Source organism: Genypterus blacodes, unplaced genomic scaffold, assembly GCF_046128005.1.
Source record: "Genypterus blacodes isolate CSIRO-AG114 ecotype Tasmania unplaced genomic scaffold, CSIRO-AGI_Gbla_v1 ptg000067l_1, whole genome shotgun sequence".
Classification (NCBI taxonomy): Eukaryota; Metazoa; Chordata; class Actinopteri; order Ophidiiformes; family Ophidiidae; genus Genypterus; species Genypterus blacodes.
In genome coordinates, this window is record NW_027466879.1 from 15,629,260 (window position 1) to 15,643,430 (window position 14,171).

A 14,171-nucleotide genomic window follows, 5' to 3' on the forward strand; every position below is an offset into this window, starting at 1 on the left:
TCGGACAAATTTGAAAGCATCCAAATGTTTGATAATTTAATAATCACAGGAGTTGGAAAAATAAAATGTATATCAGATAGATTTTCCCTTCATAACCTAAAAGGGGATATTGGATCCTTGTCGTCAGGGTAAGTTAGGGTGAAATGTAAAACCTGCGGGTGAGGTGAAGGTGCTGACCCCCAGCTGGAGCAGTACAATGAATCATACCCAAATTCCAGACATTCTGATGGCACCCTCTAGTTACTGTCAGCTCCATCACACGCCTGTCTGTCTGCCTCACACTGAGCTCTGCAAACTCTTATAATCTCTATACTTCCACAACCACTCTGGCATAAATCTCCACACATAGAACTTGACTGTTGGATAAACAACCTCCTCAAACTCTGAAGTCTCACTGTGGAGGCCACACTCGGGCTCCAGGCTGAATTTGCCACTTGGAAGTTTGTTTATATTCATCCATAATCCATCAAAAATAACTAGTATCATGGCACGGTGTTTAAAATAACACTTGCAGAACCTTTTTCCATATCAGGGTCACATGAAAGGGTTTTACCTTTGAAATGAGATCTCCAAAATACATTTCTTCACTCAGGTATATATTCATGTCGACACTTTTGTGGTTTCCTTTCAACAAGCACCTGCAGGCATGGAAAAGGAAAAACCCTTTCATGTACAGCGGACCGACCACATCAACGGCAGAGACGTCAAGAGTTTGGCTTCTATTCAGCATGGCAGAGATTAATGATTGTTGCTGTAGCTCTTTTGATAACATATTTCTGCAGTGCAAACAGAAACACTGGAATCCAGAAATCCTTTGAGAGAGTAGCAGTGTAAAGTAGGCCTCCAATGTACCAGTGTGTAACCGTGTGTGTGTGCGTGCGTGAATCTGTGTTTTCAAAGAGTGTTTGCCCAATCAAGATCTGGGAAGGATTAACTTTTAATCAAATCAACCCACCTCACTAATGAAGAGATGGAACACACGCAGAGTTGTGGTACTCAAAGACCATTAACGAGAACCACTGATTATACATTTGAGCTGCACTTTGAGCTCCAAAGTCAGGGCTATAAATTATATTAAGGTGAGATAAATGCTGCCACCTTGTGTTTATATGCATCAAGTACACATACTCCTGAATCGTAACAAAATATTGCTTCCAAAATGCAATAGCACTCAATCTCAACATATATATATAACCACAAAAAATGTAGAGGTTAGTTCAGCCAAAAGGCAATAGTTCCTTCCCTCTGGACCTAATAATCAATCACAATTGGCTGTATTTGATTTAGGTGTAGGAACACGAAAATATGATTCTGCAAGATGCCACAGCCCCTTTGAACAAACTGCAACAAGGAAAATGTCAGGCTCTAAATTTGTAAGATGGTTACAAATGTCAACATCTTCAGCTGTTTCTGGAAATCTGGAATAGTCACAAATACAGAAGCAAAACAAGACCAAATAAGTCACTGATGAGCAGCTTTGTGTCCACGAACATAATTAGCATGAGAAAATCTGACATGTTTTATGAAATGATTGCAATGTAATGTCTACTCCTCTGGCTCCACTTCTTTGGCTTTGGGCTCCCGTATTTCAGATTCCATCCCTGGCAGGCTCGATCTCCTACGTGCGGCGGTCTCGATCTTCTGCACTAGCTCCACGTCCCAGGGATGCGTGACGAAACTGAGGACCTGTCCGTCCTCCACACCCCCCGCCCTCCCCACCCTCCCCGCCCTGTGGATGTAGTCTGTCTGGGACTCGGGGAAGTCGTAGTTCACGACCAGCTGCACCCGGGACGTGTCTACGCCCCGGGATGCGATGTCGGTGCAAATCAGCACATCGACCAAGCCCTTCTGGAAGTTGTGGAAGATCCCTGCACGCACGGCAGCGGGCATCTCCCCGTGTAGCCGTACGTGCTGCACGCCCATCCCTTCCAGCGAGTAACCCAGCCAGTTGACCGTCGTCGACTTGTTGCAGAACACCACAATCGGGGCCCCTGCCTTTTCCTGTCGAAGCACCTTCAGGGCTTGATGGAGCTCCAAGATCTTGTCTTCACCCTTCACCTTCAGGAACGTCTGCTTGACATGTGGCATGAGGAAATGCAGCATCTTACTCTTGATGACCACCATCTTGCCAAGGTCAGTCATCTGGCCGAGAACTTCCCCCACACCTCCAGGGAAGGTGGCACCCACCACCAGCAACTGGGCTTTATGACCCAGGCCCAGTGTCTCCACGGGGTCTCTCGCAATCTGCGTGTGGTTAAGGATGTCCTCCAGCATGCCAGAGAAGCTGGGGTCAAACATGGTGTCTGCTTCGTCTACCACCAAGAATCTCAGTTCACTCAAATCCAGGTAGCGTCTCCGCAAGGCCTTGACCAGAGCGCCGGGTGTCGCCACTAGAATATCCGGAGGACCCCTCTTAAATATCATCTTGATGTGGCCAACGCCGCGGCCACCACCCACACTCCTTGTCTGAATGTGAAACGGGGCACAAAGGGGCCTGGCGACCGCTACCACTTGGTCAGCAAGCTCCCTTGAAGGCACGAGAATCACGGTGCGGATCTTGGTCGTGGTCTCAGCGGAGATCTGTGCCTCCGCATCAGCCTGCAGTCTGTCAACAATCGGCAGAAGGTAACCAAGTGTTTTACCGCTGCCCGTCTCTGCCGCACACAGGATGTTGTGACCTTTCAGCACTTTGGGGATAGTTTGTTGTTGTACCGTTGTAGGATGAGTGATGTTGGTTTGGTTCAGAGTCTCAACCAGCCCCTTACAGATGTGAAGCTTGCTAAATGTCACTATTTTCCTCTGGGTATCATTCTCCGCCTGCTGGGTTTCAGTAACAAAAGGTGCCACAGTCTTGGTGTTGTTGATGCAGAAATAATCACCAAATGATTTATTATGTTTCCATCCTTTAGAGGAGAGAACGGGGGTCTCGAATTTACCCAGCGCGTAGCCCGCAGACTGGTTCAGCAGAGGGTTCTTGCTCTGGATCAGGAGTTTGCCAGCTTTGATGGTGTTGATCTTGCTCTGGCCTCGCATTTGCTTTACGTTCTCCACGCGTTTCTGCATAGACCGAGGAACACGAATTACTACGGTGTCATCAGGAGCGGCTGCCGTGTGACGCGGACGGATGAGACAGAGGGAGTAACGAACAGGACAACAGATCGTCGCTTGATCGAGCTCCGGACAGCAGAGAGCGCGACGGGCAACCAGAGCCAAACAGCTGACCTTCCCGGGCTGCATGTCGCTGGATCAAATGTAAGCAAATAAGCGAAGAAGATTTGGATAAAATCCTGAATCGTGCGGCTAAAACCGGTTCAGCGCGCCGTGAATCTTCCAAACATGTCATCTAATATGTAACCTTAATCTCGAAAAGCTACTGTATACATGTTAGCGTCGCAGAGCTTGACAGCGGAGCCGCCATGCTTTCAAGGCGATTGTTGATGACGTCAAGGGGAACGAGGATTGATGACGTATGTGGGGGAAATTATTCATATTTTTTTTAGCACGTTTTTGTGAACATTTCTCAGTTTGTTAGAATTTATAGCAGAAACAGAATTAATCTCATAAGCATTTTTGAATTTATTTCCATCTAAATTTAAATGTTGTTCCCTATGCCTTTTGTTGTTATTTTTTTCGTTGATTTTCTTGTTTCCTGTTGCTAATTGTGTGCATGCAGTTATTACCAAGGGCTGTCACAGAAGCAAATGCATTAGAAAAATGTAGTTATAGTTTAAACTCAAGGGAGAAGTCCAAAAAATAATTATAGAATTATAGCATTTTATTCAACCATCTACCATACTGTGTAGGTAGTAGGTTCAGGATCAGTTGCCCCCATCCCCGCCCCCCTTCCCCCTGTTATTGATAACAGAGACTGTCAATAACTGTGTATATGACCGAGTTTTGGTCAATCCCAAACAACAAAGGCTGAGCCCCCAGGCACTGTAACACTTAAATCATACAGGTCTCTATTTATAGATGATTGTTCTCTGCCTTGTCCCCACTTTATGTAGTCGGAACATTTCACTAACATAGACATCAGTTCTTGTTTGCCTGTCCTTGACTGCCCAGGAGGATAATCCAGTATTGTTGCTAACCCACTGGGGAGGTAAACTAATAAAAAGAGACTAATCTCACCAGGCATGCACCCTGAGAGGTTCCTAAGGGGGACACAAGCCTCCGCTGTTACTCCCACTCTTTCTCCTGCCGGCAGTGTTTTCATTCGTATTTTGGTTTACAGATTTAATCTTATTGAGATAATCTCTTCTGTACTGAACAGGTGATTTAAAAAGCACTGATGTGCTCCGTGCATCAGCACTGCTGTCACATTCAGCATTGATCAGGCATCAGCCACCAGGCCTATGCACCTCATTGATCAGTGCATTGTAGCTCCACGTCGCACACGTAGGGCAGAACACAGTGTTTATGTCACGTGTCGGACAATCCAGAACTTCAGCACTCTGAGTTAGCTATGTCTTGTTGGTTTAGAAAGAAAGAAAGAAAGAAAGAAAAAAAGAAAGAAAGAAAGAAAGAAAGAAAGAACGAAAGAACGAAAGAACGAAAGAAATAAGAAAGAAAGAAAGAAAGTATAAGCATATTTCATTTTAAATGATTGTTCACTGACAACAAAAGCTCTGATTTACTAGCCGATGTTCAGTTTCACAGCCTGAACAACAGGGGGCAGCATAAATCAACAAGGTGGATTTTGAGGTCATTTGTGGTCCCGTGAGTAAAATAAGTTTGCTTTGTTTGTTGTCTGCCCACAATTCTTCTTTCACATCACATCAAGAGAAATTGAGACAATTGTGATGTTCATATAATTTACTATTGAACATGTCACTTCAACAATTATTATAATAAATTAAATTATCATCTTTGCGCATACGTTCATGACAGGGAATTGTGACATAAAATCACAAGTAAAGCATAGAAACTACAATTGTTTTATCTCATGAACATATACATAATATATACATCTTTGTTTTTCTAATAAAAATAGCCAGCTTACATTCAACAGGGGTGTAATTTGATATTTGTTGTGATGAAGTGAACATCATGCATTTGGCCAAGGTGCTGCATTGCATTTCTGCAGTGTGTGCAAACCCCAATCCTTGAATGAGTAACACCTCTCAAACAAGACGAGTGTGGGGGCAGAAGCTGTTCTTTTCCTCCTAATTTTCTTCACAAGAATGTAAATCACAAACCACATCTACAGCCACCCACACAATTTGTTTTCTTTATCTTCTCCCTTCAAAGGTCATCTGAGAAGATAAGAGACACAGGTTACCTGAATTAGACTGCACAGTAGAAAGTTAAGTCAAGTCATGTGACTGTCAAGATACAGACAAATGCATTTTATTAAAATCAGTCATTGTTTTCAGTATGCATTGTATACAGTACTAGATGTTAATATGTTATTATCAATTTCACTGTGATGTAGTTTTTGCAAATGTGTAGCTTTTTAAATGCACTTCTCCATTAAATTTAGTAACAAGGCTTTCTTTTAGTGCATTTTATGTGAAATGTCAATGTTATATACTTTGGCACTGCAGGAATCACAGAGTAGTTACCTCGTTTTACAATCAGGAGAATATTCCAGTAAACTTGGCTCTAGACATCCAAAAACAATGTCTGAATTACAACACTGAAATAGCAATGGATTGTATTTTCCTGTATTTATACTGAAAGAATTACCGTCAAGATGCCATAAGGCAGACCAAACTGTATGTGACCTTCAGTAATTTTCGACACAAATAATATTGCTTATATTGCAGTGTTTGAACAGGCTATTAAATAACTCTTTGTACCCTTGATTGTCGCGAATAGATCAGTAGAGCCAAAACATGCCTTTATTTTGGTAGTTACAGTTACAGTAAAGAATCTCTTCTGCGGGTAGCATGTAAGTTGAAGAGGGTTAAACCTTGCTCTTGCACTTGGAAATAAAGACCACAGGAAATGTGATATTGATGCTTTCAGATGCATTTGTGAGCTGAGCATCTGTCTGTACGCCCACATGCATCGAGCATATGTACATGATGTGTGTCTGTGTCAGAGACATAAGAGGTGTTATATGCCGTTAAATGCCGTGCCCGCAGTTTGTCTTGAAGATCAACTGATTAACATTAAAAAGCACTCTTGCAAAAGTTATTTTCAGCAATGCAATGAAATCAGTTGGATATGACTCTGCCTCTGGTCTATATTTGTACTGATTAAAGAAAAATTTGAATTTGTCGGTTTTTACGTGTGGCATTACACAGAATATACAACGTTGAATTCACTGAACTCAGTTATATCTTTGTGAGCTGACCATTAAACATTGTCCTTGGTTGACTGCAGAGGAGCAGTAAAATAAATATAAAAACAACTACACCTGATTTATAACTTAGCTTATCAGTGTTGCCAAAACCTTTAGTGAAACATTAAAGACTTGCTTGAAAGATCAGCCGTGTGTGTGTCTTTGTGTGTGTACAACAGATACCAAAAGGAGAAAATGAGGGGTGTGATTGTCAATTATTATAAGCAGCCTGGATAATCTCCAAAGACAATCAAAGGATTTAAAATTAAAAGAATACAAGAGTTGTCTGGCAAGAAGCCAGTTAGTTAAAGCTTTGGAGTGCATCAACCTCTGACATGCTTGTCCAGTAAAGATTAAGCTGTGATTGAAAGGTTGAATAGGGACACAGAGGTTAAATGGAGTGGAACAGTCTGAATACACACTGTATTCTGCCTGAAGACTTAGCCTTACATTATTTCTGGTAATAAATCAAGCAGCATAAAGAAATTCAAAGAAACCATATATTCACACTGCATTACAACTTTGATCCAGATCAATATTTTAGTACAATGTCCTTGTTACGCAACATAATAAAATAAAAACAATTAATACAAAATTTTGGGACACCCATACTATATACTATACTATACCTATACTCTGGTCCTTCACAAGCTTCAATGACCTCACAAACCCATCTGGATTTGGATTGAGTTGGGCTGAAGGTCAGGCGTACTGGAGATGATGTAATGGTAGGTAGTTTGAATAGAGGAAAACCCTTTCAATTTGATTTGCAAATACATCTTAATAAAATAGTGATTGTTACCTGGCAGATCAGATGCAACACTAAATTTTAGATTTTCCAGTCTACTTTCGAAAGTCAACATGTCACCACGTAGAAAACTACCGCTACAAATATACTTACAAAATGGTGTATTTGATTTAAACTTGTTTATGGTTGTTATATTTATATAGTGTAGTGTAGTACGGGAGCTGTGCGTGTGTGTGCATGTGCGTGTGTGCGTGTGTGTGTGTGTGTGCATGTCTGTCTGTCTGTTGTGTCTGCTGACGTCACCGCTGGAACTGCCTTGTCACGCGGGGTTAGTAAAAGTTGGGATAAGAGCTCCGGTCGGTCAGAGTCAGACAAACAGACGGGTGCAGGAGCGGAGGACTTCTACGCACAACTCCCCGGTGATCAAAACAGCAGAAAACACGCGGCTCTTTACCACCGACGCGGTCGAAAGAAAGAAGGCAGAGGCGCAGAAGTTGAAGCAGAAGTTTAAACCCGTAATTTCGCCCGTAAACTACCCAAAGGAGAGGAGAGGAGCCATCAGCCCCGCACCGTATTCTGGATTTGTCAAGCACGGGGGGGAAGACGCACGTCCTTTTATGGCCACAAGCTCGCCGGGTTAACGTTAAGTAAATGAGACAAAATTGAAAGTTTGGCGTTTTTTGTTGTAATTCGTCGCAACTCGGTAAATGTTATGACATTTTAAGGAGAGCGTTAAATTGCTCGAGCGGTCGACGGTTGAGTGGCGGGGGTAGAAAGCCCGAGCTGTCAAACCCGATGACTACCGCAAACTGCCCCGGGAATGAGGAGCTGGACTTCAGACGGCTCTTCGGAGAGGACGGACAGCAGCAGCCTCTAGGCCCGGCAGGTCAGTGACTTCACCTCGGTTCACTTTGGAGCCGTAACACCGGCGAGTTAAACTTGGTTCGCGCAGCTGCTAGTTTAGCCCGAGTTTGTTAGAAGAGAGGAACCGCTTTAGGAAATATGACAACATGACGCAGGCTTTAACTCTGTTGCTCATCTGGCTCGCAATCATTAAGTAGCTGTCAGTAGCTCGATATGCTACCTGGTTAGCATAATGTCGTGATATTTGATGAGAAACGTGTGTAACTCTCCTGTTTTTGGCAACTGATAGCTTAGCTGCCATGGTGGGAGTGTTAAGTGGCGGGACTAGCAGCGTGTATGTGTGTGTGTTGAAAGAGGGAACAACAGTTAGCCAAAGCTAATGTGTCACTACATTTTTGTCACTTCATAGTTGTCAAAGAAGTTAGTTACAGGTTGGTGTTCGTTGTTTTTTTGTTAATTTGTTAATTTCCTCGTATCCAGGAAAAAATATACAAAGATCTAATAAAGTTATTCACACAAGAATACCGGAAATATTAAAGCTTTTTAAATAGGTTTTGTTTAGTTATTGCTGTGTGTGTGTCCAGGCACCAATATGGCCCAAAACACACTGTTATGATATTAAGAAGTTAACATATTTTGCATGGCTTTGGTTAACTTATTTGTTTTGAAATGAAATGAAATGGCACAAGTGAAATAATAGGCTTAGAAGAGAATAATATGAAGTAGACATAGAAGAACAGAAATATTAAGTAATTAAGCATCAATTGACACTTCCTCCACTAAGCTTATTTGACAATCTATGATTCATTTATGAATCAAATGTAAATATGTATGTTTGTGTCTCAAGTTGCATTGTGCATATTTGGTGTGTGGCTGATTCATTGCAGTTTAATTGCAGATGGATTTGTTTTCTGACCTGAGCAGTTTCTTTTTAAGAATGATGAATAACCAGTTTTAAAAGTATAAAGTAAATATTCAACGCTTTTGATGATTGTAGGAGGCAGACTCCTCTGTTAGATATTTGCTAAATGTTGTTACTGTAGCAGCAAAGTAAGTCTGTCTGACATCCAGTGTCAGTACACCTGCTTGAAAAAGGATATTTGAAATTAAGCCCAAACATGTGTTATTTGCTTTCAGTGTTTTAGTTGAACCCTTTCGGTGATTGCAGACACTTGGGAAAAGCGCTGTAAATCTGGCCAGGTGACTAATAAAACAGTATTTTCTCTAGATGTCTACAGCTGCACGGAGCATCATAGTCGCGGCGTTGCATTGGATAAATATCAGTATGATAATCATACTTCTTCTGAGTTGACAGTGTGGGTTATTGTACTCGAAGTACATTTGTTTCTCTGTGAATGAAAGCATAATACTTCTCTAAGGGGCCTTTAGACAGTTTTCTGTGCATCATAAAAGCCGAGAGGGTGTGGGGTGAAGCTGTGACATGAGCTGGAATCCAACCCACACCACTTGTGAGTCCTGGGCATTTGGCCTTGCTTGTTTGTCCACACTCGGCTCAGTGTCTTCGTTTGTTGCATTGCAGCCCAAACCCCTGGAAGCAGTGAATGCGCTGGCTATGTCCTATTCATGAAACTCTGGCAAAGTAATGACTCTACAAAAAGTTTGGCTGGGGTCTTGCAATCTTTTAATCAGTTTTTCCTTAGATTAAAAAATAAGTTTGATTTGGAGATGGGACAAGGGGAAAAACTGCAGTTGGAATACGTTAAGGAATAAAAGTGCCACTGTGCAAATGGTTTTAATCTGGTCTGGATTGTATAACTTGGCACAAAAGGGGAGCGCCTGTCCGAATTAATAACTCCAGTGCAATGCGGGATCACACAGTCAGTAAATTGCACAGAGAAAGTTGCACCCTCCTGAGTAGGACTCTCTCTCTGTAGGCCAGACTCAAGTCAGGACTTGTTTTTGTAACAACCTGGAGAGCTTCTGCTCTGCATATCTGACAGGATTCTACTCCACTGAGGTTCTTTTGGTCCTACACGGCTTGAGCTCTTCTGCGATTTTTACAAATTTGTCATTCATTCATTCACCCTGCCAAATGCACGACCTGTGTTTGGTTTTCAGGAGGTTTTGTGAAAAGATGTCTTCCAAAAGAAGTGCCGCTTTCTGCTGCCACATTCAAATGCACAAGGCTAATTTAAGGGGTTTCACCTGTTAATGTATCATACGGAATAGCAGAACAAGTACATCTGACAACTCATCTGAGATGGGACACGTCCTTTTCAAATTCAAGAGAATAACGCAAAATCATTTTAAAATACAAAGACTAAACACCAGAAGAATATATTAGAAAAAATGGCAAATTTACACTCAGCTCCTTGCACTCAACACTTTCATGTAGTCATTCAGTAAGTAAATATTTTATTCATCAGTAACCGTTTAAGTAGTTCCATTTTGAAGGACATTTGACCAAAAATGTTAATTGTTTGCATTTAGTATTTAGAGACAGTTCTAGATGGTCTACAGAGTTCACATGCTCAAAAGAAATGGAGCTAAGACTTTCAGACGGCTGAATTCGACCGCCCCAAATAACACCTCCAAAAACATATTGTCTTTTCTCATCCACCCATTAGGATATGATAAGAAAATAAGCACTTTTTGCTTTTATCCAGTTGTTGCACTGTGGTGAAGGTTTCCCTATTGCCGCTTTAGCAATATGGAAATCATCTTGTTTGCATTTCAGGGATTCCTCCATTTAGAAATAACAAGAAAAAAGGATGAGTGGCGTTACCTCATGAGTGAGGCGCTTTGAATGCTCACATTGGGAATGCGTCAGCTTGTTTGTAGTTTGCATGAATCCAAATGAGACTGCGCTGATAACTACATATTTGCTTCTGTTTCATGTTTGTCCTTGAGAATGTGAGGCATCACTTCTCAGCCTCTTTGCGATTGTTTTGCGGTGTTAGCCAGGGTTCAACGCTGCTAGGAGTGGAAGGACTACACGTGTGTGTGTGACGATGTGTGTTTCACGGTGGCCTCCAATTTGTCATCATTCATAGTATCTAATAGGATGCATTCTGTCTTTTAATGTACATTTTGTATTGTGTATTATCTATCTGTTATCTATTTCTTCTCCACTGTTATGGAACCTTTATTTGGCTTATATTTGGTTTAATCATGTGATATAACATGTATCAGGTGGTATCCCTTTAAGTATCACTTGTCTCAGCGGTGGGAGTGCGTCCATGGTAAAGTGGTGGGGAGAAGGCTAGAATTAAGGTGTGGTGAGTTAGGGTTACTCAGGTCACGAGCAATGGCCTCATTGGGTGTTAGAGGTGGTTTGAAGGAGGGGGGCAAAAGTGGCTTTTATGGGTGGCAGAGTAGTAGATCCATCGTGAGGTGTCTGGATCTCTGCCCAGACATGCCATGTGGGGTTCAGATGGCAGGGTGGAATGAAAGGAGAGTGGGGCACGCCGCTCTCTCGCTGCTGTTAAGGAGAACACGAAGAGCATTTTTGTTCGCTCGCTCTCCTTGTTGAGACCCATCTCTGACTGCTAGTGTCTTCCTTTTTGTTTTTCTATGCCATGTGTGCCGTCTCTTTCCTGCGCTTCCTTTTTGTCTCACAAGTTGAGGCAAGTGAAGTTGTTTTTGTCGATTGTCATCATAGCAGCTCAGAGAATTGCAGGCCCACTATCAGGGACTGCTGAACCTTCTCTCCTTTCCGGCTGCTTTCTCAGGATATGAAAGAGACCACCAGTGACATCAGAGAAACTAATCTAGGCTAATGAAATCTCCAGATGCCAGCAGCTACCACTTCCACTTAGTAACTAGTCAGGTTTGATCTGTAATGCAGACATTTCTTGTTGTACCTGTGGAACTGCCTTTGCCATATTTTGATAGCGTACAATTTTTAGCCTCATTTCAACATTAATGAAGTTAATGAACTGAGAGCAGCTAATAGATAGGCTATTATGCCCTTGTCTGGATTGTTGTCATTGGTCCTCTGAACGACAAGCTCGGTCCTCTCAGTGCTTGTCGTGGGAAAGACTGAAAGACTGAAATTACATCGCTCTCATGGTGGACTATTTTGAGCTCTCAAAGAGAGTGGCAGAGGGCAGGCGGCAGGTTCTGGTGACTCGCTGTCCTTAGAGCAGGAGAATCCCTCTCGTCCCAGCACGTCTGAAGCCTTCAACTTTTTACAGTTCAAGCACTTTGCAATCTTGATAAGGAGAGGAGTGGAAGAATGCTGTGCGCCACATCGCCAGGTGAGTGTGTCAGCACTCCCAGACACTGACCAGGTGTGTTTTGTGTGATGTGTGTGTGTGTTTGTCGAGACTTAGAGGTGAAGGGGTGGGAGTCAGCACTAAGACAAACAGCTGTCATGAGAATACAAGCTGTCAAAAATGATATTTAACATTTTCTAACAGAACAGTAAGACATATTGCCAGTTTAGTAAGAGGTCTCCTATGGTTAAACTGTGTGTGCAAAACATTGTTGTACTGATCTTTCTTCTGGCTTCATTCATGCACTTGTGCCCCACTTGGCCAATGTGCTGGTATCCCGGGTCTCTTAAGCAAGGACAAAGACGGTGTTTAACATTTAGTCAAGCAATTTGCTGTAGTCTGTTTTAATCTCATAGTGACAGCTAGAGGGCTGCGGGTGAGAGACTGAGCGGTAGAGATTATGGAGCTGTAGGTCCTAACATTTCTATGAAAACATAAAAGAGACGGAGGCCAAAGGTCAGACAGTCGACCCGTGCATGAGGTCCACATGTGGGGCTAGATCACCATGCGGGTGCCCCCTAACCCCACTGAACTATAGGGGTCCCAGCACCCAGTGTGATGAATGAGACGTTTGTTTCCTGGGGCGAGGCATGAGCAACTATGTGTGGCATCTGTCTAGTTTAAATTTAGTGTAACTGAAGCTACCGCTGGCTGCGCTGTATCAACATGTCAGAGACTGCATTACACCAGAGAGAAAGCTGTTGGAACTCTTGCATCTCGTTTCATTTTTTTCTTTCTCTCTCTGCCCACTAAGAGGCACAGCATGCTACACAAGGCTTACGGTTGTTTGAATCCTAGTTTATTTTAGGCTCCCCCTCAAAGCCATGGTTCAGTCGGACTAATGCTTGGTATTGGCACCTCTACTTTGTCCAGTTTTTTTCATCCCACTCCCGTAATCTCTGCAATGATTAATCGGGTTATTAAAAAATATTGATTGCTGAAATGTCTTTTATTGGAGATAAATATGGGGGTGGCAGCAAGGTCTTAACACCAGAGTGACCGCTGGTGCTTTGTTGGCAATCCGATCTGCTTTTTAGTGACGGATCATAAAGCGATTTTGAACATTTTCCCTCAGTTTTCGAATTTTCAGTGGGGGAAAAACCAGGGCTGCTGCTGTATTGCTGCTTGATCGAAGCTAAAGAGCAGAGCGCTTTGACATGCATGTGGGTTTGTTTGTTTATACTAGGAGTCAGTGCCTGGACCGCCACAGACTCTACACTAGGACAGAACACACCGACAGAGCAGATGTTCCAATGTGCACTGGACATACTGTCCACTGTTTTTCAATATTATTAAATGTATTAGTGATACAGTAGTGGTAGGAAATGTAAAATCACAGTATTTCAATAGAGTTGGTCTCAATCAAGTTAATCAAGTTATTTTCATTTGATCACTCTCTATGTCACAACTTGATAGGGTATCAAGTCAGTATGAAAAACAAAAGTAGTAGCAACTTTCTTTTTACAGTATCAGCTTGTCTCTGTACTTAAAGTACACACCGGCTGCTATACCTCTGGCTGCCTTTGTTGAGGAGAAACCCCAGCAATTACTGGCACAGCCAACCACAACAGCAGCTTTTCAGAGGCACACACAAGTCAAGACAAACTGTCATATGAAGTTACTGAATACTATGCATTCATCAGATTGCTGTCTACACTCCCGATTGTTGTTTGTTTTTATTTTGAAGGGTCCATGTTGCACTCAGAAGTCAGTGTTGTGTTGTGTTGACAGCTGCAACACTGTGCGCCAGTTGCAGACCAGTAATAACAGTATGGTTAGCTGATTACAAACTATGGCACATGAAATAATTATTAATAAAATGTGGGGATAACCCTTTAAATGGATGAATGTACCTTTGCAGTTTTGAAACCACACAGTGTAGACAATCTGATATATAAAATAGAAGCTTAGGAGATAGGTGTATGCTGCACAATGCACATCAACAATCAAACTAACATACTGCTTTACAAAGCTGCATCTTCATGTCTGACACCACGATGAGATTACATGTCTGGGCTCTGTGTGTATCCTG

General features: G+C 42.4%; 2 protein-coding genes across 2 annotated transcripts in view; one reads left to right on the plus strand and one right to left on the minus strand.

The window, feature by feature from the left end:
* Nucleotides 1-3,426, minus strand: ddx28 (DEAD (Asp-Glu-Ala-Asp) box polypeptide 28). The gene has a single exon (XM_076156313.1). It carries the CDS (start codon nucleotides 3,235-3,237, stop codon nucleotides 1,546-1,548), a length of 1,692 nt encoding a protein of 563 aa, XP_076012428.1. The 5' UTR covers nucleotides 3,238-3,426; the 3' UTR covers nucleotides 1-1,545.
* A 3,959-nt stretch (nucleotides 3,427-7,385) lies between these two features.
* Nucleotides 7,386-14,171, plus strand: part of nfatc3a (nuclear factor of activated T cells 3a) — a 54,103-nt gene continuing 47,317 nt past the window's right edge. Inside the window, exon 1 of the mRNA XM_076155419.1 lies at nucleotides 7,386-7,923. Within this exon, the coding sequence (XP_076011534.1) occupies nucleotides 7,833-7,923 (91 nt within the window). The 5' untranslated portion in view covers nucleotides 7,386-7,832. The remainder of the gene's footprint in view (nucleotides 7,924-14,171) is intronic.

Excerpts from the sequence above, each read along its gene's own strand:
- ddx28 (XM_076156313.1), bottom strand. The coding sequence starts at position 3,237 with ATGCAGCCCGGGAAGGTCAGCTGTTTGGCTCTGGTTGCCCGTCGCGCT.